General features: G+C 45.6%; 1 protein-coding gene across 1 annotated transcript in view; it reads right to left on the bottom strand.

Annotated features, from left to right (window-relative positions):
* Positions 1-27,775, bottom strand: part of CAND1 (cullin associated and neddylation dissociated 1) — a 346,610-nt gene that overhangs the window by 20,599 nt on the left and 298,236 nt on the right. The window contains exon 14 of the mRNA XM_085653462.1: positions 27,390-27,497. Within this exon, the coding sequence (XP_085509588.1) occupies positions 27,390-27,497 (108 nt within the window). The remainder of the gene's footprint in view (positions 1-27,389; positions 27,498-27,775) is intronic.

Genomic DNA, 27,775 nt, shown 5'->3' with positions numbered 1-27,775 from the left:
CCTGGGGACCTCCGCAGAACTAATCGGTTCAGATTCAAAGACTGGTGAATCATCGAACTTTTCCATTGCCGCCTCCTCACGGCTTCTCACAGCGCTGGCGGCCATAGTGCTCAGGTTTCGGATAATTTGTAGTAAAATAAGTTCACTTTAGCTGCACTGTGCTGAATAGCGATGCTCGCGTAGGTGAATAAGCACACTTCTTAACCGGTTCCCAATGCCACACCTCCTACCTTTGCAGTTTTCACGGCCGCTTGCAGTCCAAGCAAGCTGGCCTCTGGCTCACGGTAGGGGTCGTAGTCTGCTGACCGGGGGCTCCCGCATCCGCTCCGACTAGGAGCTCGTAGAACTTCCGGATGACCGGAAGGGTGCTTCCTGTTGCTCGGCCCAAGCAAAGAAGGGGTCCGTGACACTCCGTAGAAGCTGAACGGAGAAACTATAAACGCCACAAGGAATCGCCTCAAAAGGTTGCACAGCATAAACGCGCAAGAGACGAACACGGACCCAGAGGTAGGTGCTAATTGATTTTTATTCAGTCCATAACCTGCACCACCGCCATGACGCGTTTCGGCCTGCTGGAGGCCTTGATCACATGACGCTGTCGTCAGAAGCCTGAATTTTTAAAGTGCAAGTGCAAGATTGCGTGACATCATCGCAATGAACATAGAAAACAGATTTTAACGTCGTTTTTTTAACACAAATGTACAAGATACGCATACAATTCGTAAACTTATTTTCATAAATGTGAAATACATTGTAATCTCTAAAAAACAACGAGAGAAGGCCACAGAGATATAGAGATAAATGAAATATCTAAATCTATTAGGGCATGGCTTAGGGGCACCATATAACCTGGGAGCAAACATTGCTTAGAAAAGATTTCATATATATTTTTGCAGTAGATTTAAATAGCTCATATAGAAACCCCATATGATGACACGCCACAGGCATAGATACATATCGCCTGTAAACCACTCCATAATTCATTACTAGGTTGGAGCGTGAAACTAACCTCAATTTATAACTCAGTTTGCTTCTACTTGAGCAAGTTGCTACATATAACTGGTTCAATCCGTTGCAACTTTTGTTAAACATTGCCCCAAAGTCAAGTTGGCCACTATAGTTGCTGAGACCTCCTAAACTTAACTACATTCAAAAAAGTGCTTGTGCTGCCATATTAAAACCAACATCTTGGTGACTTGTGAAACAAAAGGAAGAGACAAAAAGGTGATGACAAAAATTGTAAGAAAAAACAGATAAAAAAAGGGGAAAGATGATCACCAGTTTCATTATATCTGAACTTATTCGAGGGACATGTGCTATTTAACACTATGCAGATTACACGTACAGGGCAAGTTTGCAGTATTTGTTAAATTTAGAGCCATGTAAAGAAGTCCTCACTGGAGTTTAATCCGTTTGGTACCTTGGAATCTAGCTCCAAAATGTACCGCGTCTCCAGTTTTCTAAGGATGGCTTCCCGATCCCCACCACGTCTGAGTGGAGGCACCGAATCGATGACGAAGTAGCTAAGATGTTCAAGGTTGCTGTTATGTTTATCACCGAAGTGTCTTGCTACAGGATAAGATACGTCATGATTGGTGATAGCCCTCATGTGCTGGAGTATACGTTTGTGTGCCTGCTATTTGGTGCTACCAATATATTGCAGGCCACACGTACACTCCAGCACATAAACTGCAAAGTTTGTCCTGCATGTAAGTTTCTTTGTAATCTTACAGGGTGTGCTAAAAAACGGAGAGGAATAAGTAGTTGTACTCTTGCCCAACATACAGGCCTTGCAAGAAGAACATTTAATGAATCCCTTGCTGGCTTGTAGCCAATTGCTTGTATTGCTACTTAATTCGGGACTGCTCTTTACCAACATATTGCTCATAGACCGAGCCTTCCGAAAAGTTATGGCAGGGGCATTTGATACATTACTACCAATTACAGGGTCATGGCGAATGAGCGACCAATTTTTCTTGAAGATTCTACGCAAGTTGTGATGTTGGCAACTATAGGTTAAGATCAGTCTAGGTGTGTCCCCTTGAGTGGATACTAGACTAGAGGCAACTTCAGAATTGGAATTTGCAGTTCTGGTACTTAGAGTTTGATCTCTAGCCATAGATCTAGTTCGAGCCATAGCCTTGTCAATCACTGCCGGGGAATAGCCCCTTGCTAGGAACCTAAGTTTGCTTTGTTCCTGGGCTGACACGCAGTGTACATCAGTGCTGCAAATGCGTCTAATACGCAGCATCTCCCCATAGGGGATGCTGCGTATGAGATGCTCAGGATGATGGCTGCGTGCATGCAGCACTGTGTTGCCCGCAGTTGCTTTGCGGAACAGCTTGGTATGTAGTTTACCCTCAAGAATAAAGACCTCTACGTCTAGAAAGTTAACTTGGGTTTGGCTGATCTGGGCTGTGAACTGCAAATTAAGCTGGTTGACATTAATGGCCTGAATGAAGTCAGAGGCTGCTGTTCTCGACCCCTTCCAAACCACAAAAAGGTCATCTATATAGCGATGCCATGTAATGATGTTATTGGTCATGACATCACTAAAATCTTTGTTGAGGACTTGCTCTTCCCACATGCCCATGTGTAAGCACGCATAGCTCGGGGAAAAGCAATCCCCCATTGCCACGCCTCTTAGTTGTTGGAACACAACATTCTGGAATAAGAAAAAGTTGTTATTAAGACAGATGTTGATCATGGCCAAAATCATTTTGCAGTGGTCCATCATATAAATGGGCTCTGTCCTCAGAAAGTGTTCCACCGCCTTGATCCCATCCTGATGATGAATACTGGTGTACAAAGCGGTTACATCCAGGGTGATTAGCCAGTACTCATCCTGCCACTCAATGTCATTAATCTTCCTCAAAAAGTCGTTAGTGTCTTGTATGTAGGATGGTAATCCCTTCACGTACTTTTGTAGAAAAAAATCAAAGTAGAGCGAGGTCTTCTCCAAAATACTACCCCTGGCCGAGATGATTGGCCTACCTGGAGGTTTAACAGTGTTCTTATGTATTTTAGGGATAAGGTAGAAAACCGGCATGATGGGATGATTTACTTTCAAGAATTTGAATTCCTCAGTGCTGAGAAGACCCACGCTCTTCCACGCCAATAGTTTGTTATAGAAATCGCCCCATGCTGCTTTTACCAATTTCCACTCGCTTCTTTTGTAGCACATCCTGTCATTTAAGTGCAACAGGGCCTCCTCAACATACAACTGCCTCGGCCACAAGACAACGTTTCCTCCCTTATCCGATTGACGGACAATTACATTGTCATCACTTTGGATCTTTTTCATCAACTGCCCATAACCATGATTCCAGTGTTGTTGAATTTGCCGGGCACTTTTGACGGATTTGTGCAAAGATTTCAGTTGGCAGGTAACCATTTCATTGTAGATTTCTATGTTGTCATGGACCATGATGGGGTTAAATGTGGACTTTGGTTTAAACGGTGTTATACCTGGTTTGTTGGTGATAGGAGCAAAATCCACTTGCGAGAGGTCATCCACTCGGCCCTCTTCGTGTAGCCGTTGAAGATCACAAAGAAGGTTGAAGTCCCCCACAGTGCCTGCTGGAGGAAATAGCAGGTGTTTCCCTTTGCGTGGTATTAGTTCTGTCTTTGTTTAGCTCAAAAAACTTTCGAAGTTTCAACTTCCGTATAAATTTATAAACGTCTATGCGAGTTTGCGCATAGTTGAAGTTGTCAGCTGGACAGAAAGAGAGGCCGAGGGCAAGGATTTTCTCCTCATTGGTACTAAGTTGCATGTTGGTGAGGTTGATAACAGCGAGGGGTTTGATAGCCGCATTCAATGCTTGCGAGTCCATCGCTTCTGACCTCTTTTGCTGTTCTGCGGTCTTTGACCGCTGTTGTATTTTGCGGTGTTGCCTACGTTCCCTTCGCTTGATGTTGTTTCTCCTGCCATTCTTGCGTTCTGTGCGCGTGGCCTTAGAGTTTGTCGTCTGTCGTGCCGCAGGCAATCCACCTCTTGCGCCGGGGTAAGCCTTGTAAACCCCAAATCCTTGCTTGCAGAGGCTTGTTCATTTTCTGACTCACTACCTGGAATTGAGCTGAGGTCAGAGATAGAGGATGACGATTGCCCCCGGTCTTGCTAGCTGCAAAATGAGATGTTGTGGCAGACTGACATACCTTCTGTTTCAAGGTGACAAACTTCTTTGCGAATGTAAATATTTGACCGTTTTGATAGTCAATTTTGTCCCTTTGAAATTTAAAGGCCTTTCGTTTCTTGATGGAATCTTCTTCTTTGGCTAACCGGGTATGCATCTCCTCACGATATTTTTTCTCCAAATCAGAGGAACCAAGCTTGTTTATTTGTTCGTTTAGTTCTTCGATGGTTATTTGGATTTTTAAACGATCGCTTTCAGCATACCTAACCAGGATTCTCAACAAGTTGGCAGACGACTGTAAATTGCATTCCGCCCAATCCATCAACATCTGAGGGTCCGGGTTTTCATAGCTGGGCGCAAGCATAATACGCAAACCGCGCGGTATGCGCCCAACTTCCAGATAGCGTGACAGGGAACGATGCTCCCACCATTTCGAGGTCTCAATTCGCATAGCCTTTTCTAATTTTCTAAACAGTTCTTTCAAGTCCGTGTTGCCCACCCTGGGGACCTCCGCAGAACTAATCGGTTCAGATTCAATGACTGGTGAATCATCGAACATTTCCATTGCCGCCTCCTCACGGCTTCTCACAGCGCTGGCGGCCATAGTGCTCAGGTTTCGGATAATTTGTAGTAAAATAAGTTCACTTTAGCTGCACTGCGCTGAATAGCGATGCTCGCGTAGGTGAATAAGCACACTTCTTAACCGGTTCCCAATGCCACACCTCCTACCTTTGCAGTTTTCACGGCCGCTTGCAGTCCAAGCAAGCTGGCCTCTGGCTCACGGTAGGGGTCGTAGTCTGCTGACCGGGGGCTCCCGCATCCGCTCCGACTAGGAGCTCGTAGAACTTCCGGATGACCGGAAGGGTGCTTCCTGTTGCTCGGCCCAAGCAAAGAAGGGGTCCGTGACACTCCGTAGAAGCTGAACGGAGAAACGATAAACGCCACAAGGAATCGCCTCAAAAGGTTGCACAGCATAAACGCGCAAGAGACGAACACGGACCCAGAGGTAGGTGCTAATTGATTTTTATTCAGTCCATAACCTGCACCACCGCCATGACGCGTTTCGGCCTGCTGGAGGCCTTGATCACATGACGCTGTCGTCAGAAGCCTGAATTTTTAAAGTGCAAGTGCAAGATTGCGTGACATCATCGCAATGAACATAGAAAACAGATTTTAACGTCGTTTTTTGAACACAAATGTACAAGATACGCATACAATTCGTAAACTTATTTTCATAAATGTGAAATACATTGTAATCTCTAAAAAACAACGAGAGAAGGCCACAGAGATATAGAGATAAATGAAATATCTAAATCTATTAGGGCATGGCTTAGGGGCACCATATAACCTGGGAGCAAACATTGCTTAGAAAAGATTTCATTTATATTTTTGCAGTAGATTTAAATAGCTCATATAGAAACCCCATATGATGACACGCCACAGGCATAGATACATATCGCCTGTAAACCACTCCATAATTCATTACTAGGTTGGAGAGTGAAACTAACCTCAATTTATAACTACGTTTGCTTCTACTTGAGCAAGTTGCTACATATAACTGGTTCAATCCGTTGCAACTTTTGTTAAACATTGCCCCAAAGTCAAGTTGGCCACTATAGTTGCTGAGACCTCCTAAACTTAACTACATTCAAAAAAGTGCTTGTGCTGCCATATTAAAACCAACATCTTGGTGACTTGTGAAACAAAAGGAAGAGACAAAAAGGTGATGACAAAAATTGTAAGAAAAAACAGATAAAAAAAGGGGAAAGATGATCACCAGTTTCATTATATCTGAACTTATTCGAGGGACATGTGCTATTTAACACTATGCAGATTACACGTACAGGGCAAGTTTGCAGTATTTGTTAAATTTAGAGCCATGTAAAGAAGTCCTCACTGGAGTTTAATCCGTTTGGTACCTTGGAATCTAGCTCCAAAATGTACCGCGTCTCCAGTTTTCTAAGGATGGCTTCCCGATCCCCACCACGTCTGAGTGGAGGCACCGAATCGATGACGAAGTAGCTAAGATGTTCAAGGTTGCTGTTATGTTTATCACCGAAGTGTCTTGCTACAGGATAAGATACGTCATGATTGGTGATAGCCCTCATGTGCTGGAGTATACGTTTGTGTGCCTGCTATTTGGTGCTACCAATATATTGCAGGCCACACGTACACTCCAGCACATAAACTGCAAAGTTTGTCCTGCATGTAAGTTTCTTTGTAATCTTACAGGGTGTGCTAAAAAACGGAGAGGAATAAGTAGTTGTACTCTTGCCCAACATACAGGCCTTGCAAGAAGAACATTTAATGAATCCCTTGCTGGCTTGTAGCCAATTGCTTGTATTGCTACTTAATTCGGGACTGCTCTTTACCAACATATTGCTCATAGACCGAGCCTTCCGAAAAGTTATGGCAGGGGCATTTGATACATTACTACCAATTACAGGGTCATGGCGAATGAGCGACCAATTTTTCTTGAAGATTCTACGCAAGTTGTGATGTTGGCAACTATAGGTTAAGATCAGTCTAGGTGTGTCCCCTTGAGTGGATACTAGACTAGAGGCAACTTCAGAATTGGAATTTGCAGTTCTGGTACTTAGAGTTTGATCTCTAGCCATAGATCTAGTTCGAGCCATAGCCTTGTCAATCACTGCCGGGGAATAGCCCCTTGCTAGGAACCTAAGTTTGCTTTGTTCCTGGGCTGACACGCAGTGTACATCAGTGCTGCAAATGCGTCTAATACGCAGCATCTCCCCATAGGGGATGCTGCGTATGAGATGCTCAGGATGATGGCTGCGTGCATGCAGCACTGTGTTGCCCGCAGTTGCTTTGCGGAACAGCTTGGTATGTAGTTTACCCTCAAGAATAAAGACCTCTACGTCTAGAAAGTTAACTTGGGTTTGGCTGATCTGGGCTGTGAACTGCAAATTAAGCTGGTTGACATTAATGGCCTGAATGAAGTCAGAGGCTGCTGTTCTCGACCCCTTCCAAACCACAAAAAGGTCATCTATATAGCGATGCCATGTAATGATGTTATTGGTCATGACATCACTAAAATCTTTGTTGAGGACTTGCTCTTCCCACATGCCCATGTGTAAGCACGCATAGCTCGGGGAAAAGCAATCCCCCATTGCCACGCCTCTTAGTTGTTGGAACACAACATTCTGGAATAAGAAAAAGTTGTTATTAAGACAGATGTTGATCATGGCCAAAATCATTTTGCAGTGGTCCATCATATAAATGGGCTCTGTCCTCAGAAAGTGTTCCACCGCCTTGATCCCATCCTGATGATGAATACTGGTGTACAAAGCGGTTACATCCAGGGTGATTAGCCAGTACTCATCCTGCCACTCAATGTCATTAATCTTCCTCAAAAAGTCGTTAGTGTCTTGTATGTAGGATGGTAATCCCTTCACGTACTTTTGTAGAAAAAAATCAAAGTAGAGCGAGGTCTTCTCCAAAATACTACCCCTGGCCGAGATGATTGGCCTACCTGGAGGTTTAACAGTGTTCTTATGTATTTTAGGGATAAGGTAGAAAACCGGCATGATGGGATGATTTACTTTCAAGAATTTGAATTCCTCAGTGCTGAGAAGACCCACGCTCTTCCACGCCAATAGTTTGTTATAGAAATCGCCCCATGCTGCTTTTACCAATTTCCACTCGCTTCTTTTGTAGCACATCCTGTCATTTAAGTGCAACAGGGCCTCCTCAACATACAACTGCCTCGGCCACAAGACAACGTTTCCTCCCTTATCCGATTGACGGACAATTACATTGTCATCACTTTGGATCTTTTTCATCAACTGCCCATAACCATGATTCCAGTGTTGTTGAATTTGCCGGGCACTTTTGACGGATTTGTGCAAAGATTTCAGTTGGCAGGTAACCATTTCATTGTAGATTTCTATGTTGTCATGGACCATGATGGGGTTAAATGTGGACTTTGGTTTAAACGGTGTTATACCTGGTTTGTTGGTGATAGGAGCAAAATCCACTTGCGAGAGGTCATCCACTCGGCCCTCTTCGTGTAGCCGTTGAAGATCACAAAGAAGGTTGAAGTCCCCCACAGTGCCTGCTGGAGGAAATAGCAGGTGTTTCCCTTTGCGTGGTATTAGTTCTGTCTTTGTTTAGCTCAAAAAACTTTCGAAGTTTCAACTTCCGTATAAATTTATAAACGTCTATGCGAGTTTGCGCATAGTTGAAGTTGTCAGCTGGACAGAAAGAGAGGCCGAGGGCAAGGATTTTCTCCTCATTGGTACTAAGTTGCATGTTGGTGAGGTTGATAACAGCGAGGGGTTTGATAGCCGCATTCAATGCTTGCGAGTCCATCGCTTCTGACCTCTTTTGCTGTTCTGCGGTCTTTGACCGCTGTTGTATTTTGCGGTGTTGCCTACGTTCCCTTCGCTTGATGTTGTTTCTCCTGCCATTCTTGCGTTCTGTGCGCGTGGCCTTAGAGTTTGTCGTCTGTCGTGCCGCAGGCAATCCACCTCTTGCGCCGGGGTAAGCCTTGTAAACCCCAAATCCTTGCTTGCAGAGGCTTGTTCATTTTCTGACTCACTACCTGGAATTGAGCTGAGGTCAGAGATAGAGGATGACGATTGCCCCCGGTCTTGCTAGCTGCAAAATGAGATGTTGTGGCAGACTGACATACCTTCTGTTTCAAGGTGACAAACTTCTTTGCGAATGTAAATATTTGACCGTTTTGATAGTCAATTTTGTCCCTTTGAAATTTAAAGGCCTTTCGTTTCTTGATGGAATCTTCTTCTTTGGCTAACCGGGTATGCATCTCCTCACGATATTTTTTCTCCAAATCAGAGGAACCAAGCTTGTTTATTTGTTCGTTTAGTTCTTCGATGGTTATTTGGATTTTTAAACGATCGCTTTCAGCATACCTAACCAGGATTCTCAACAAGTTGGCAGACGACTGTAAATTGCATTCCGCCCAATCCATCAACATCTGAGGGTCCGGGTTTTCATAGCTGGGCGCAAGCATAATACGCAAACCGCGCGGTATGCGCCCAACTTCCAGATAGCGTGACAGGGAACGATGCTCCCACCATTTCGAGGTCTCAATTCGCATAGCCTTTTCTAATTTTCTAAACAGTTCTTTCAAGTCCGTGTTGCCCACCCTGGGGACCTCCGCAGAACTAATCGGTTCAGATTCAATGACTGGTGAATCATCGAACATTTCCATTGCCGCCTCCTCACGGCTTCTCACAGCGCTGGCGGCCATAGTGCTCAGGTTTCGGATAATTTGTAGTAAAATAAGTTCACTTTAGCTGCACTGCGCTGAATAGCGATGCTCGCGTAGGTGAATAAGCACACTTCTTAACCGGTTCCCAATGCCACACCTCCTACCTTTGCAGTTTTCACGGCCGCTTGCAGTCCAAGCAAGCTGGCCTCTGGCTCACGGTAGGGGTCGTAGTCTGCTGACCGGGGGCTCCCGCATCCGCTCCGACTAGGAGCTCGTAGAACTTCCGGATGACCGGAAGGGTGCTTCCTGTTGCTCGGCCCAAGCAAAGAAGGGGTCCGTGACACTCCGTAGAAGCTGAACGGAGAAACGATAAACGCCACAAGGAATCGCCTCAAAAGGTTGCACAGCATAAACGCGCAAGAGACGAACACGGACCCAGAGGTAGGTGCTAATTGATTTTTATTCAGTCCATAACCTGCACCACCGCCATGACGCGTTTCGGCCTGCTGGAGGCCTTGATCACATGACGCTGTCGTCAGAAGCCTGAATTTTTAAAGTGCAAGTGCAAGATTGCGTGACATCATCGCAATGAACATAGAAAACAGATTTTAACGTCGTTTTTTGAACACAAATGTACAAGATACGCATACAATTCGTAAACTTATTTTCATAAATGTGAAATACATTGTAATCTCTAAAAAACAACGAGAGAAGGCCACAGAGATATAGAGATAAATGAAATATCTAAATCTATTAGGGCATGGCTTAGGGGCACCATATAACCTGGGAGCAAACATTGCTTAGAAAAGATTTCATTTATATTTTTGCAGTAGATTTAAATAGCTCATATAGAAACCCCATATGATGACACGCCACAGGCATAGATACATATCGCCTGTAAACCACTCCATAATTCATTACTAGGTTGGAGAGTGAAACTAACCTCAATTTATAACTACGTTTGCTTCTACTTGAGCAAGTTGCTACATATAACTGGTTCAATCCGTTGCAACTTTTGTTAAACATTGCCCCAAAGTCAAGTTGGCCACTATAGTTGCTGAGACCTCCTAAACTTAACTACATTCAAAAAAGTGCTTGTGCTGCCATATTAAAACCAACATCTTGGTGACTTGTGAAACAAAAGGAAGAGACAAAAAGGTGATGACAAAAATTGTAAGAAAAAACAGATAAAAAAAGGGGAAAGATGATCACCAGTTTCATTATATCTGAACTTATTCGAGGGACATGTGCTATTTAACACTATGCAGATTACACGTACAGGGCAAGTTTGCAGTATTTGTTAAATTTAGAGCCATGTAAAGAAGTCCTCACTGGAGTTTAATCCGTTTGGTACCTTGGAATCTAGCTCCAAAATGTACCGCGTCTCCAGTTTTCTAAGGATGGCTTCCCGATCCCCACCACGTCTGAGTGGAGGCACCGAATCGATGACGAAGTAGCTAAGATGTTCAAGGTTGCTGTTATGTTTATCACCGAAGTGTCTTGCTACAGGATAAGATACGTCATGATTGGTGATAGCCCTCATGTGCTGGAGTATACGTTTGTGTGCCTGCTATTTGGTGCTACCAATATATTGCAGGCCACACGTACACTCCAGCACATAAACTGCAAAGTTTGTCCTGCATGTAAGTTTCTTTGTAATCTTACAGGGTGTGCTAAAAAACGGAGAGGAATAAGTAGTTGTACTCTTGCCCAACATACAGGCCTTGCAAGAAGAACATTTAATGAATCCCTTGCTGGCTTGTAGCCAATTGCTTGTATTGCTACTTAATTCGGGACTGCTCTTTACCAACATATTGCTCATAGACCGAGCCTTCCGAAAAGTTATGGCAGGGGCATTTGATACATTACTACCAATTACAGGGTCATGGCGAATGAGCGACCAATTTTTCTTGAAGATTCTACGCAAGTTGTGATGTTGGCAACTATAGGTTAAGATCAGTCTAGGTGTGTCCCCTTGAGTGGATACTAGACTAGAGGCAACTTCAGAATTGGAATTTGCAGTTCTGGTACTTAGAGTTTGATCTCTAGCCATAGATCTAGTTCGAGCCATAGCCTTGTCAATCACTGCCGGGGAATAGCCCCTTGCTAGGAACCTAAGTTTGCTTTGTTCCTGGGCTGACACGCAGTGTACATCAGTGCTGCAAATGCGTCTAATACGCAGCATCTCCCCATAGGGGATGCTGCGTATGAGATGCTCAGGATGATGGCTGCGTGCATGCAGCACTGTGTTGCCCGCAGTTGCTTTGCGGAACAGCTTGGTATGTAGTTTACCCTCAAGAATAAAGACCTCTACGTCTAGAAAGTTAACTTGGGTTTGGCTGATCTGGGCTGTGAACTGCAAATTAAGCTGGTTGACATTAATGGCCTGAATGAAGTCAGAGGCTGCTGTTCTCGACCCCTTCCAAACCACAAAAAGGTCATCTATATAGCGATGCCATGTAATGATGTTATTGGTCATGACATCACTAAAATCTTTGTTGAGGACTTGCTCTTCCCACATGCCCATGTGTAAGCACGCATAGCTCGGGGAAAAGCAATCCCCCATTGCCACGCCTCTTAGTTGTTGGAACACAACATTCTGGAATAAGAAAAAGTTGTTATTAAGACAGATGTTGATCATGGCCAAAATCATTTTGCAGTGGTCCATCATATAAATGGGCTCTGTCCTCAGAAAGTGTTCCACCGCCTTGATCCCATCCTGATGATGAATACTGGTGTACAAAGCGGTTACATCCAGGGTGATTAGCCAGTACTCATCCTGCCACTCAATGTCATTAATCTTCCTCAAAAAGTCGTTAGTGTCTTGTATGTAGGATGGTAATCCCTTCACGTACTTTTGTAGAAAAAAATCAAAGTAGAGCGAGGTCTTCTCCAAAATACTACCCCTGGCCGAGATGATTGGCCTACCTGGAGGTTTAACAGTGTTCTTATGTATTTTAGGGATAAGGTAGAAAACCGGCATGATGGGATGATTTACTTTCAAGAATTTGAATTCCTCAGTGCTGAGAAGACCCACGCTCTTCCACGCCAATAGTTTGTTATAGAAATCGCCCCATGCTGCTTTTACCAATTTCCACTCGCTTCTTTTGTAGCACATCCTGTCATTTAAGTGCAACAGGGCCTCCTCAACATACAACTGCCTCGGCCACAAGACAACGTTTCCTCCCTTATCCGATTGACGGACAATTACATTGTCATCACTTTGGATCTTTTTCATCAACTGCCCATAACCATGATTCCAGTGTTGTTGAATTTGCCGGGCACTTTTGACGGATTTGTGCAAAGATTTCAGTTGGCAGGTAACCATTTCATTGTAGATTTCTATGTTGTCATGGACCATGATGGGGTTAAATGTGGACTTTGGTTTAAACGGTGTTATACCTGGTTTGTTGGTGATAGGAGCAAAATCCACTTGCGAGAGGTCATCCACTCGGCCCTCTTCGTGTAGCCGTTGAAGATCACAAAGAAGGTTGAAGTCCCCCACAGTGCCTGCTGGAGGAAATAGCAGGTGTTTCCCTTTGCGTGGTATTAGTTCTGTCTTTGTTTAGCTCAAAAAACTTTCGAAGTTTCAACTTCCGTATAAATTTATAAACGTCTATGCGAGTTTGCGCATAGTTGAAGTTGTCAGCTGGACAGAAAGAGAGGCCGAGGGCAAGGATTTTCTCCTCATTGGTACTAAGTTGCATGTTGGTGAGGTTGATAACAGCGAGGGGTTTGATAGCCGCATTCAATGCTTGCGAGTCCATCGCTTCTGACCTCTTTTGCTGTTCTGCGGTCTTTGACCGCTGTTGTATTTTGCGGTGTTGCCTACGTTCCCTTCGCTTGATGTTGTTTCTCCTGCCATTCTTGCGTTCTGTGCGCGTGGCCTTAGAGTTTGTCGTCTGTCGTGCCGCAGGCAATCCACCTCTTGCGCCGGGGTAAGCCTTGTAAACCCCAAATCCTTGCTTGCAGAGGCTTGTTCATTTTCTGACTCACTACCTGGAATTGAGCTGAGGTCAGAGATAGAGGATGACGATTGCCCCCGGTCTTGCTAGCTGCAAAATGAGATGTTGTGGCAGACTGACATACCTTCTGTTTCAAGGTGACAAACTTCTTTGCGAATGTAAATATTTGACCGTTTTGATAGTCAATTTTGTCCCTTTGAAATTTAAAGGCCTTTCGTTTCTTGATGGAATCTTCTTCTTTGGCTAACCGGGTATGCATCTCCTCACGATATTTTTTCTCCAAATCAGAGGAACCAAGCTTGTTTATTTGTTCGTTTAGTTCTTCGATGGTTATTTGGATTTTTAAACGATCGCTTTCAGCATACCTAACCAGGATTCTCAACAAGTTGGCAGACGACTGTAAATTGCATTCCGCCCAATCCATCAACATCTGAGGGTCCGGGTTTTCATAGCTGGGCGCAAGCATAATACGCAAACCGCGCGGTATGCGCCCAACTTCCAGATAGCGTGACAGGGAACGATGCTCCCACCATTTCGAGGTCTCAATTCGCATAGCCTTTTCTAATTTTCTAAACAGTTCTTTCAAGTCCGTGTTGCCCACCCTGGGGACCTCCGCAGAACTAATCGGTTCAGATTCAATGACTGGTGAATCATCGAACATTTCCATTGCCGCCTCCTCACGGCTTCTCACAGCGCTGGCGGCCATAGTGCTCAGGTTTCGGATAATTTGTAGTAAAATAAGTTCACTTTAGCTGCACTGCGCTGAATAGCGATGCTCGCGTAGGTGAATAAGCACACTTCTTAACCGGTTCCCAATGCCACACCTCCTACCTTTGCAGTTTTCACGGCCGCTTGCAGTCCAAGCAAGCTGGCCTCTGGCTCACGGTAGGGGTCGTAGTCTGCTGACCGGGGGCTCCCGCATCCGCTCCGACTAGGAGCTCGTAGAACTTCCGGATGACCGGAAGGGTGCTTCCTGTTGCTCGGCCCAAGCAAAGAAGGGGTCCGTGACACTCCGTAGAAGCTGAACGGAGAAACGATAAACGCCACAAGGAATCGCCTCAAAAGGTTGCACAGCATAAACGCGCAAGAGACGAACACGGACCCAGAGGTAGGTGCTAATTGATTTTTATTCAGTCCATAACCTGCACCACCGCCATGACGCGTTTCGGCCTGCTGGAGGCCTTGATCACATGACGCTGTCGTCAGAAGCCTGAATTTTTAAAGTGCAAGTGCAAGATTGCGTGACATCATCGCAATGAACATAGAAAACAGATTTTAACGTCGTTTTTTGAACACAAATGTACAAGATACGCATACAATTCGTAAACTTATTTTCATAAATGTGAAATACATTGTAATCTCTAAAAAACAATGAGAGAAGGCCACAGAGATATAGAGATAAATGAAATATCTAAATCTATTAGGGCATGGCTTAGGGGCACCATATAACCTGGGAGCAAACATTGCTTAGAAAAGATTTCATTTATATTTTTGCAGTAGATTTAAATAGCTCATATAGAAACCCCATATGATGACACGCCACAGGCATAGATACATATCGCCTGTAAACCACTCCATAATTCATTACTAGGTTGGGGAGTGAAACTAACCTCAATTTATAACTACGTTTGCTTCTACTTGAGCAAGTTGCTACATATAACTGGTTCAATCCGTTGCAACTTTTGTTAAACATTGCCCCAAAGTCAAGTTGGCCACTATAGTTGCTGAGACCTCCTAAACTTAACTACATTCAAAAAAGTGCTTGTGCTGCCATATTAAAACCAACATCTTGGTGACTTGTGAAACAAAAGGAAGAGACAAAAAGGTGATAACAAAAATTGTAAGAAAAAACAGATAAAAAAAGGGGAAAGATGATCACCAGTTTCATTATATCTGAACTTATTCGAGGGACATGTGCTATTTAACACTATGCAGATTACACGTACAGGGCAAGTTTGCAGTATTTGTTAAATTTAGAGCCATGTAAAGAAGTCCTCACTGGAGTTTAATCCGTTTGGTACCTTGGGATCTAGCTCCAAAATGTACCGCGTCTCCAGTTTTCTAAGGATGGCTTCCCGATCCCCACCACGTCTGAGTGGAGGCACCGAATCGATGACGAAGTAGCTAAGATGTTCAAGGTTGCTGTTATGTTTGTCACCGAAGTGTCTTGCTACAGGATAGGATACGTCATGATTGGAGATAGCCCTCATGTGCTGGAGTATACGTTATATATATATATATATATATATATATATATATACATACACACACACACACACACACACACACACATATACATACAATGAGATGTCCATGCAGTAGTACGATATAAGTATTTAAAGTGTGTGAACTGCAACTTACACAAGATTTTTGGGGGAGGAGGGTTGGCGCATGTGAATCTACAGCACTACATGCCAAGAACGGATGCTTACAGGGTAAGTAACCTAATCCGTTCGAGGCAAGTGTGCTGTAGATACACATGCTTAGTATAGACTGTAAAGCATTCCCTCTCCCTACGAAGTGATTAACTTGTGGGGATTGCAGTTGTTTGAAAAATTGATCTTAGTACTGCTTGACCAACATTGTCTTGTTGGCATGCAAAGACATCCACACAGTAATGTTTGGTGAAAGTGTGTGGAGTAGATCATGTTGCTGCTGTGCAAATATCAGCAATAGGAATGCTTCCTAAAAAGACCATGGAAGCTCCTATTTTCCTAGTGGAGTGAGCTTTAGGAGGTACAGGAAAGCTCCTATTAGCGTTAGCATAACATGTATGGATGCATTTATTTATCCATCTTGAAATGCCCGATCTAGGTATTGCCTTTCCTATAGGAGGAGGTCTGAAGCCAATAAACAATTGCCTTGCTGAATGATTCAGTTCTGTCAATATATAATACACCGGGCCCTTTTGACATCTAAAGTTTGTAAAGCCCTTTCTGCAACAGTCTGCTTGCGGGGAAATAACAACTAAGTCAATTGATTGATTAATACAAAATATTGGAAACTAACTTTGGTAGAAACTTAGGATTAGTTCTAAGTACTACTCAGTACCTATGTAGTTGGAAGTTCCTCAAGGGTTAGTGCCTGAATTTCACGGACTCTTCTAAGTGAAGTAATAGCGATTAAAAAGACAAGATTCCATGATAAGTATTGCAATTGACAAAAGTGGAGTGGTTCAAAAGGAGGACCCATGAGTTGTGTTAATACAATGTTCAAGTTTCATGCTGTTGCAGGTGGAAGTCTAAGAGGAATTATTCTTTTAAGTCCCTCCATAAATAATTAACGGGGATTTTAAATAAAAAGTGCGGTCTTGAAAATATGCTGCAAAAGCCGCAAGGTGTAATTTTATAGAAGTGTATGCCAACCCTGTGTTCTATAAATGCAATAAGTACCTAATGATTGTTTGCACTTTTGATTGAAGATAGTAGATGCTTTGTTTGTGACAGAACATAGCAAATCTTTTCCATTTTGCCGTATAAGACTGCCTTGCTTGCAAGCTTCTTTAAGAATGTCCATACATTCAGAGGTAAATTTAAGTATACAAATTCAAAAATCTATTTGTGGGAACCTCCATTTTTGAAAGTACAGTAGAAGAACCACCGGGTGGAGTGAGTTCCCATTCGTGGACATGTTGCTGCATCCTGCCTAGAAAGATCGCAATTTGATTGCTTGTCCCAGTGACATGTTCTGCTAGAAGGTGAATGTTGTGATGTATTTCTAATCTCCATATTTTCTGTGCTGAGACAATTTGAGAGTGCGCCCCCCCCCCCCTGTTTTTGTATATAATACATAGTTGTCATATTGTCTGTTCGAATCAGGACAACTTTGTGCTGTAGGTGAGGTAGGAAGGCTTTGAACAGCTTGCAGTTCTAGGTGACTGATCTGGAGATCCTTCTGTTTTGGTGCGTCTCCAGATGTTTGGGAGTTAGCCCCATTCCTTGCATTTGAGACTACTAAAGAGTCTGGGGTTAACTGACCTTTAATAAAGGTAGGATCAGATGGTGCTCCCTTGTATTTCTTGTCAATGCGTGGTATGATTCTCGCTTTGACAGGGTCTTTAAAAATGTCATCTGCGTGACATGCCATGCCTTTATGTAATGGCAAATATTGTGCCCCTCCTTGGGCATTAGACAGTCTCAAAAAGAAAATCCTCCTCTATTGAATCCATCCTTATATAAGGGGACCTGGTGGAAAGTTGCTGGCCTTGCTATTAAATTCCGATATGCAGATGCATCATCATGCGGTGATGGTCGATTGGGATATAGATCAGTGTCTGTATCCCCTTGTGGTTCAATGTCAGTCATCCCAAGCATCGCTTGGGTTTATGTTTTGTGGACTGTCCTGATCATCTTCTCCTATTGGTGAGTGAGGAGACATGTCACCTACCTCAGATAAATGTGGTGAGTGAGGTGGTGAGGTAGATGGTGGGGGTGGCATTTTTGGTGTAGGTGAAGATGGAATAGGGATGTGCAACTGGTTAGTGGCAGCATCCTTCCTCTTGATTTGTAAAGGTTGAACAGGCACGTCCAAAGCCTCTTCAGAAGAAAACCGCTTTTTTAGAAGATTGTTGTCTTACTGGTTGGAGCACTATTCTTTTGGTTCTATGCTGAATCTGGAGTCTTTTTTGTTTTGGGTCGAGCCGTTCTTGAAATTGTTCGAGGCTCAGCTCCGGTGGAGATATCGATCCAAAAACGAAGCATTTCGGTGACGGAAGCTTCGGTTTAGTTTGAGCGGTGTTCGGATACGAAATTTACTATTTTTGTTTTGGTGCCAAGATTGAGGGGCTGTGGACCCAAATGTGGAGGAGGTGGAGGCTCCCTGCTGCAGGCAGAACTTTCAGAGCCAAGCCGGAGTGCGGGGCTTCCGAATCAGTTTTTCGGTGTGCACCACGGCTTTTTTGTAGCAGTCTTTTTGGTCAAAGCAGATGCTTTGGGCTTAGGATCAAGGGTGATGTTTCTGTGCTGCCCGAAGAGTGGTTGAGTCGTCATCAGATTGTGACTCTGAAGCGGAATCATGGAGCGATAGTGATTCCTTCAGTGCCCCTGAAGCTTCACCTTCCTCTTGTTGACCGAAGATGTCCGGAATATCGTCCTTGCCTGCATTTCCTGTCGTCAAGCACATCTGTCTCCAAAAGTCTTTTTAGATCTAAAAGACTTGCAGGCCTCACAACTCTCCTCTCAATGATGGGGCAAGAGGCATAGCTTGCAAACGGAGTGTTAGTCGGTATGAGGATATTTGGAGTGACAATTTAGACAGAAATGGAACGGTGTGCATTCCATTAGCATGCCATTCTCTGAAGAACGTAGAAAGTGTTGAAAGTATACCTGGGCAGAGGGAGCGTGAAGAGGTACTACAGAGAAGAGTGGTCGCTCTGACGCAATCAACTAACCGACTGTGACAATACCGTCAAGTGGAGATACTAAAGAATTGAAGGGAGCCTGAAGGAGTCTCGAATTGGAGTGCGAGATATAACATCCAAACCGGTTGGAGGAAAAAGAACACATCCTCGTGACTCCAAGAAAACGTCTTGGATGACATCACAGACTTCAGGAGGAAGGTCAAAAGCTGTCAATTGGTGCCACTCTATCTCCATGCAGGGAGGAGGAGACTGGACAGGTTTGGGTGAAGAACAGTCCCCTGCTGTTGCGACAGAAGATCCTCCTGAAGGGGCAGTCTGATCGGAGGATTGATGGCCATGCTCAGGAGATCAGCATACCAGACTCTTCATGCCCAAACTGGAGCCACAAAAATGACTTGAACCCGTTTATGCTTGAGCTTCCTGAGCACTCTGTGCAGAAGTGGTATGGGAGGAAAGGCGTAGAGGAGGCTGAAGCTCCACTTGCGACGAAAACTATTGCAGAGTAAGAGCCACCTTGGAAACTCCAACGCGCTGCAATACTGCTGACTTTGCGCATTCTCTTTGGAGGCAAACAGATCTAACCAAGTCTCTCCCCACCGCTGAAAGAGACCTTGCGCCACCTCCGTATGTAGAAGCCATTTGTGATCAACCAGGGACCGAAGGCTGAGCTAATCTGCCCGGGCGTTTAAAGAATCCGCCAGGTGGTGCTCCACCAGGTATATGCCCTGATGTTCCAGCCATGTCCAGAGGCGGAGAGCCTCCTGACAAGGGGGCCACGACCCCACCCTGCCCTGTTTGTTGCAGTACCACATGGTGGCAGTGTTGCCTGTCAACACCTGCACCACTTTCCCTTTGAGAGAGAGAGAAGGAATGTCTTCAGTGCCAGTCTGGTTACCTAGAGCTCCAAAAGCTTGATATGGAGACCGGACTCCGCCGGAGAGGAGACATCTCTGATCTCAGCCTCTACTAGGTGACCGGCCTATCTAATGAGCGATGCATTTGTCACCATCGTCAGATCTGGTTGGGTAAGGGAGAGGGATCTGCCTATGACCCCAATCTTGGTTGGTTAGCCACCACTTCAGTTGCGGCGCAGATCCCTCCAATATCTGGAGTTAGTCAAAGACTCCCTTGATGCTGCACCAACTGGAACTTCAGGGCCCACTGCAGAGACCGCATATGCCATCTGGCATGATCCACCAGCAGGATGCAGGAGGCCATGAGGCCCAGCAGCCTCAGAGTGATTCTCACCGAAGTCCAGGATAGAGGCTGAAACATCGGTTTCATAGCCCTAATATCCCGGACTCGCTGCTAGGGAGGATAGGCCCGAAACTGCACTGTGTCCAGAATCACTCAAATGAAAGGGAGCGTTTGAGAGGGAGTCAGGTGTGACTTTGGCACGTTGATAGTGAACCCCAGCGAGTGCGGGAGGTCTGCCGTAGTTTGGAAGTAGGAGAAGACAACCTGGGGCGAACCCACCTTCAATAGCCAGTCGTCGAGATAGGGGAAGACTGGTACCCCTTATCTGCACCGATGAGCTGCGACCACAGTCATCACTTTTGTGAACACATGAAGGGGCACTGGAAAGGCCGAAGAGGACCACGGTGAACTAAAAGTGCTTGAGGTCCACCATGAACCCTAAGTAACGTCTGAGGACAGGGAGGGCGGGGATATGGAAATAAGTGTCCAGCAAGTCCAATGTTACCATCCAGTCTCCTGGGTCGAGGGCAGAAAGGACCTCGACTAAAGTGAGCATTTTGACTTCTCCTTCTGATGGAAGAAGTTGAGGGTCCAGAGGTCAAGGATAGGTGTAGGAAGCTGGCTCTGTATATACTACACCAAAGTAAGGTATAGTGTGCACAGAGTCAAGGGAACCCCCAGAGGTATAGCAGAGGCTAAATTAGATATTCACTAACAGCTCTTTGTGGTAGTGTGGGTGAGCAGTTAGGCTTGTCAGGAGGGTGTTTTAAGCATTTATTGTATTCTCTTAATCAAGGCTTAGGGAACACACTCAGAATGAACCCAGACCAGTCAGGTAAGTATAAAAGAGGTATACTTACATTTTATTTCTAGAACCATGCAGGACTTGGCACAGGTAAGTAGACTATACTTTCAAATGCAAAACTTTACAAGGGAATGCAATTGAGAATGGAATTGCCATTGTTACAGGTTTGTATTGCTTTTCAAACAGTACAGAATACACAGAAATTACTTTCGGATTACTTTTCAGTTACTTTGAGTATTTGAGGGGATATGCAGGAATATCACACACTGGGTGTTACAAAATACAGTTAAGTACGACAGTTTGGGGTTTAAAGAAAGGTTACTTTGCTTTCAAAACAATAGTTCAGTTCAACACACATTTTTGGACCAAAAATCATAACGTTGGTTCCAATAGGAAAAAGGTTATCAGTTGGCAGGTAAGTAAACAATGTTCCCAAAGTTTCAGTTAGGCACTCAAATGGCACCACCAGCAGCACTAGGGCAGCCGGGTGGAGAGTGCAGGGGCACAATGTTAGCCAATGGGGCTAGGGGGGCCTTCGGTCAGGGGCTGCTTACAAACAGGCCACTCAGGTGTGGGAACAAAGCTCCTAGATTTAGGAGCAGCACTGCAGGGGCCAACAATCAATCAGCACAGGAGCTGCACCACCAGCAGCATGGAGGAGGCTGGGTGCAGAGTGGCAAGTCTACTTCAGGAGCCCTGTGATTTGCAATGGAGAACTCTAATTCGAAGAAAAGGCTTGGGCAGGGAGGATTCCTGAAGTGGACCACAGGCAGGAGAGTTAAGTTGGATACTTGGGGGATGCTGGACACCGTCTGTTGCGTCACCCAAGGCCGTGGGGCATCAAGTGCAGTGGTGACTTTAGGCATCCGATCTTACCAGATCCAGTCACGGTCAGGGGGACTCTTCATGTTGAGGCTGCAGGTGTTGTTCCTAGAGTTCGAGGTAGGTAGGGGTTCACCAGATCCCAGGTCAGGATCACTGGGGAGACCTCCTCTTGGTGTTGGGCCATTCAAAATCGGGTGGTGGGTGTCTGGTGCAGAACCGCCGAACCACCTGGATCCGGGTTCTGTGCTGGAGTCTTGGCTTGAGGAAATCCGGTGCTCACAGGAGACAGTCTTTTAGATGAAGGCAGGGTAGGTCCTCAGGGTTATGGACGGCTGCTGAACACTCCGGGGTTTTGCTGTGAGCAGGTTGGAGTCGGGACAGGCTAGTGGGGCTGGGGCCAAAGCAGTTGGTGTCCTTTTCTTCCTGGGTCAGCATGGCTCTTCGGTCCTCCTTACTTCCTCGATGCTGAGGCAAGTTTCAGGGTCGCCCCTAAATACTAAATTTAGGGCTGTTACAGGGGTGTGCAGGTCAGGACCAATAGGTCCCTCTTCCTTGGGATGAGTACACCCCCTATTATGCCACCCTCCAGCGGGATGGAGAGATGGGCTGTGTTCCTTTCATCTTCAAGATGGAGTGGACTGAGATGTGTGCTTCACCTCGCATCCTGCACCTGATGGGTGGGGTCAGCAAAGGTGGGCACACCTCTCTCTCTCACTTGGTTTTCTCACCGATTATTCCACCCAAAGTGGGGGTCAGAACTGGTGGGAGCCAGTTTCTGGGGGCAGCAAAAGGCATAATCAGCTCATAAAGGCAGCAGGTCTATGAAGCTTCCCCTTCATGGACGAAGCCCATCCTGGGGAAGGAGGTAAGACACCTCTGCCCAGAATGGGCTTTGTTTCTGGACCAAGAGAGTGGAGGCTCTCTACCCAGGGGTCCAGATAAGCTGTCTGGTGGTGGCAAATGGAGTACAGACACTCAGGAACCACACCAGGGCTGGTCGTTTTTCAGAGGGCATCTCTAAGATGCCCTCTGAGTGCATTTTACATTAAATACCACAATGGCATCAGTGTGGGTTTAATGTGCCGAGACGTTTGCTACCAAACTTTCCAGGTTTGCGTGAAGCCATTATGGAGCTGTGGAGTTCATAGTGACCAACTCCCAGACCATATACTCGTTATGGCTTTACTGCACTTACAATGTCTAAGAATGGACTAAGAAACTGTAGGGTTGAAGTGCTCATGCAACTGTACCCTCACCTGTGGTCTAGTGCACAGTGCTAGAGGGGTGGCTTACCCAGGCCACAGGCAGTGGATTGAAGGCATGTCACATAGGGATGTGTGCCATGTTGACTCTTCACTTTTCTCTGCACCAAAAAACGCAGCCTGCAATGGCAGTGTGTGGGTGTTTAGGTGCAAGGGCCTATAAGGGAGGCACAATAGGTGCTACAGCCCTTAGAGGCCTTCCCCGGTAACAGTGCCCTTGGTAACCATGGTACCTTTTACAAGGGGCTTACCTGTGGCCAGAGATGTGCCAATTGTGGGTTCAAATGTACAGCTTTGGGAAAGAACACAGGCACTGGGAACCTGATTGGCAGGGACCCGGGGCACATAAAGTCAAAGTGCATCAAGTGTCAGGCAAAAAATGCGGGGTAACCATGCAAAAAGGGGCACAATCCAAAAATAGGACGCATGCCTTTGTCCTTTTTGGGCACCAGAAAGCAGCAGGAATAACAACCATCTCCTACTTCTGGCAGAGGGACCCTCTCTATGGCCCCCTTGGCCAAGAGACGTAACTTCCTCGTGGAGTAGCGCCAAATGATCCTTTCACATATGGTCGTAGGAGGGTGACATGGAGGTAGGAAAAATCTTGAGGGGGAGGGAGTAACCCCTTCAGACTACCTGCAGAAACCATCTGTCCTACATGATGCACTGCCAGCGGAGGTGGTGATGGTGAATCCTGCCTCTGACTGGCCGATGAAGGTCCTGAAACCTTGGATTAGGAAGGTTTGAAGACAGTGGTAGAGGGGGAAAGGGTTGACTGGCCCGCCTGCTGGCTCCCTGACCCATGAGGATGCTGGATTACACATCCACGGCCAAGCAGAGGCTGGACAGCTTGTATGACTCGGTGGCTGGGCTCGATAGGACGTGGCTGCACGCTCCTTCCATAGCCACAAAAGGAACGAAAGGCAGACTGCGGAGGACGGGTGGTAGCGGTGAAGCCCAAGGATCTGGCCGTAGCTCAAGATTCCTTCAGCGCTCAAGTCTCGAGTCTACCTTGCTGGCAAAAAGGCAAGAGCCATCAAAGGGCATGTCCAAGTAGATTGGACACCCCCTGAAAAGCCAGAAGTCCTCAACCAGGCAAAGTGTGTAATGTTCGGACGGGGCAACCGTTCTGCCTAGTGAGTCGGTGGTGTCCAGTCCACAACGAATGGTAAATTTGGCTGCGTCTCTCCCGTCTGCAAATGCTGGCCTCTTCTGGCCACTGAGGCAGCACCTGCGCAACGGTATCTCAGATGGTATGGGATTATCGGTCCAAGACGGCAAGCTGTATTCACCAACCGCAATGCCAAGCTGGAGGAAAGAACACCCCCTTCCCAAGATGGTTCAGCTTCTTAGATTCCATATCGGGGGAGCAGAAGGAAATGAGCATTTAGAAGATGAGGCTTGGACAACCAAGCTCTCAGGGGATGGATGTTGTGGAAGGAATACTGGGTTGCCTGGAGCTGGGAGACGGCAGCGGGTGATTGTCTTAACCACAGGAGCCCCTGTGCTGGGCTTGGACCAAGTGCAAGAAGGACATCAGTAAGGGCTTCATTCATTAAAGGGCAAAAGAGGTTCGAAGGTAGAAGCCGCAGGCTGAAGCACCTCTGTCAGGAGGTTAGTCCTGACTGCCAGCGAAGGGAGCTCAAGGCCAAGGACCTCAGCTGCTCTTCTCACCATCACTGTGTAGGAAGCCTCCTCCTCTGTAGCCACGGTAGGGGGAGAAAGCAAGCCAGTGTCAGGGGAAGTGTCCAACCCACTGGCCTCACCCAAGTCCATGGGGTCTTCAAGTTGGTCAGTTAAAGGGTCCAGCGCGCGTACCAGTGTTCTTCACCACCTCCTGGCACAAAATCAACACCAGGAATGAACACAGGAACAAAAGTCTCTTCTAACATCGAAACAGACTTTCAATGCCGGCCCAGCTCAGTGTCAACGGGGGCCTTCAAAAGCCTAGGGCCCCTGACTCCACAGGGCCCGAAGGTGCATCAGCGGTGTCGGACTGCCCACAGATGAGGGGCAAGGCCTCATAGAATTGTCTCATTTGAGCAGGAGACGCTCCGGAAAGGTTGGGAGGCACGGAGTAGTCTCAGAAGTAGTCTCTGGGGATGGAAGCCTAGAGCGACGGCGTCATGTGTCCCGCGTCGGCCGGATGGGGCGAAGTCGAAGAACGCCTATGCCTTCTCAACTTCTTATGCTTACCTGATCGATCCAAAGATTCAGAATGGGAGGAAGAGTGCGGGCTCCATGACTGGTGGAGACCTTCCTATCAACCGAGAACGGGAGAGATGCTGAGCAGGGCCGGACTGCCTGTAGCGGGTACTGGACATTTTCCCGGTGGGCAGGAAGAGTAGGGGCTGTTTTTTGACCCGTGGGGGCCTATTTTGTTACTGGGGGCCTGTTTTGAAACAGCACTGCAATACCAGCCCCTGTAACAAAAGTGGCAACGGTGCTTGATAATTTGACTGGAAATGTCCAGCAGGAGGCATTTAGACTGGTGGCGGACTGGGCCGGAGCTTAGCAGAAGGAAGTTGGGACAATGGCTCCAGACTCCGCTAACTTCAGCAGGGCAAGGTAGTGGTCACCTTGATCAGTCCTGGCTTTAATATTTGCTTGCATCTATCGATGAAAATCAAGGGGTTGGAACCAGGACTGCCTCCTAATCAAAATGCCTGTAATCAGCTGGCAGCTTGCTGTGCCTATGTATTGGATTCCCATCATCCAGTTTCTTGGACACTGCTGTTAGCACTGTTCCTCGGGAAACCGCTTCATGAACTGATACCCATCATGTGGGTCGATCTTTTTAAACAAAATTCCACTTTCTGCCCAGATGCTTACAATCAGAACTTTCGTCCCTGCTGCTTACAGTCAGGACGTTCTTACCGGGATGAGGTCATTAAACAGCTCTCAACTGTGCTAAAAGTAGACCAAATGCATAAGGTCAGAATTCTGACCATACTGGCCAGCCAAGAATGCCCACTTTTAATTAGATGCTCCATCCTCTTTTTGGGGCAAGCAAAGTTTAGTCACATCACATGTAATACGCTCCCTGTAGTCTCACTTAACATATCTCTAGAACTATTAAAGTCAGATTTGGGGCCTGTGTTTTCAGACCTGCAGCGAGGACGCTTGGAATGACAAGAAGTTACAGCTCTAACTCCATGAATTCAGATCTTTGAAAAAGTGTTCAAAACTGGCAAAGCCAATTCTTGGGCAGAGGGGTCCATCCAACTATTTGCAAACATGAAGACTAGAGGGCAGACTGAGCAAAGGTCAGTCTAACAGACAATCTTCACATTCAGGCCAGGCAGTCAGGCTCAGAACATGCATGAAAATGCGCAAGCGCCTATCTGCCTGAGCTGAACTTTGCGAGCTGTGGAGGACACACCAGTGGGTGTGACCTCAGCTGAGCAAAGCGCTTGTAGATCCTTCCCCTCGTGATGAGTGAGTGCTTAGCTGATAGACTCGGGCTTGGCGCTTCAGTTTTAAACCCTGATGTGCCCTGGGCCTAGTGTCCATCTGTGACACCCATCACAGAGTGGGGTGGTGTTAGCAACTGACCCCATCCTGCTCTGTGACAAGTAAGGGATTGCAGCCTCGTCACACTGGCTGACTGAAGGTCAGCCAATGTGAGGAGTCTGCAGTCCCAGTCCTCCAGAAATCTAATAGGCTTCCCTCCCACCACCCGAGATCAACGCTGCGGACCGGTAAATATATATAAATATATATAAATATATATATATATATATATATATATATATATATATATATATATTTTTTTTTAAATGTTTCCTGCATGTATGTGTGAATGTATGAATTTATTAGTATTAGTGCGTGCTGTAAATGGGGGTGTGCGAGTGTATCTGCTTGTGAATGGGGGGGGTATATGTGCTTGATTGAGAATGTATTTGTGTGAGCGTGTGTTTGCGCATGTGTGGGGCATGCCCGCCCCCGCCTGCTCAAATTACTATTCGCCACGGGTTCAAAGTCTGATTTTTTTTCTGTACTAGTTAGCATGCCAAACATTGTTGTAGCCCTCAGGCTTTTAAAGTGCCAAGAAACTTTATTAATCGCATGCAATATAAACACTACACTGTACTCTTCAGTAAGACTAGTGCTCCTTATAATCACATCCAGGAAACACTTCTGTTTATCTACCTATTTACTCTTCATTGACCTTCTCTAACCTACCACGTCGCCCCACCGCTTTAGTGCTTGCAAGCACTCATTAGGCAGACAAATAGAGAGATACTACTATTTGAAAAAACTAGAACTATTTTTTTTTATGTAATCAAGATACTTCAAGACCTTTAAAAAAAAAAAAATACAAAAAAAATAAAAGAAAAAAAATCAAATGTGGTATGTGTGTGAGACCGACCTGTCAAAATTAGTTTACATAACGGAAACAAAATGTAATCATTGCACCCAAGCCCTATAATATCACAAGCTAAGCATGCATTTAAAGTTCCTTAAGTACATTCTGCAAAATAATGTATTTTAATATTTCTTTTTTTATTAAAAGAGGGATATTCGAATGGTAATTTCAAATTTCAGGTGTCTTAAAAGGTCTATTTTTTTATGTAATATAGTAAACGAAATGACATTTTCAAGTGTACTCCATTACAAGATTTCCAATTTAATTATCACAATACCTTTGTTGTACATGTGGCGCGCAAGGGTTCTACGAGTCTATCCAACCTCTGCAGTACCGCACTTGGGCAAAGGGTTGATAGTCGCACCAACATCAAGAATGTCAGCATCTGTTGAGACAATGTGAACCACCTCAGTGACAATGCAGTAACTTGGCCATATTTGATCAGAAAAGAAGCAACACCGAATTGGTATCACAATTAATCAGCAAAGTAACAATAGATTAGACTATGCAGAATAAAGACTTTCATGCCTACGAACATTGCTGCAAATCAAAAATAGTTAACAGCTGTCTCCTCAACATAAAGAGCTGGGTGGAGAGAAGCAGACACATCATAACCCCCCAAAAAATGGTAGCCAGCTTTTTTGTCCTTTCAAAAGCTTTGGG

Source organism: Triturus cristatus, chromosome 4_1, assembly GCF_964204655.1.
Source record: "Triturus cristatus chromosome 4_1, aTriCri1.1, whole genome shotgun sequence".
In the NCBI taxonomy this organism is placed as follows: domain Eukaryota; kingdom Metazoa; phylum Chordata; class Amphibia; order Caudata; family Salamandridae; genus Triturus; species Triturus cristatus.
This window is presented reverse-complemented; position numbering and strand designations above follow the sequence as displayed.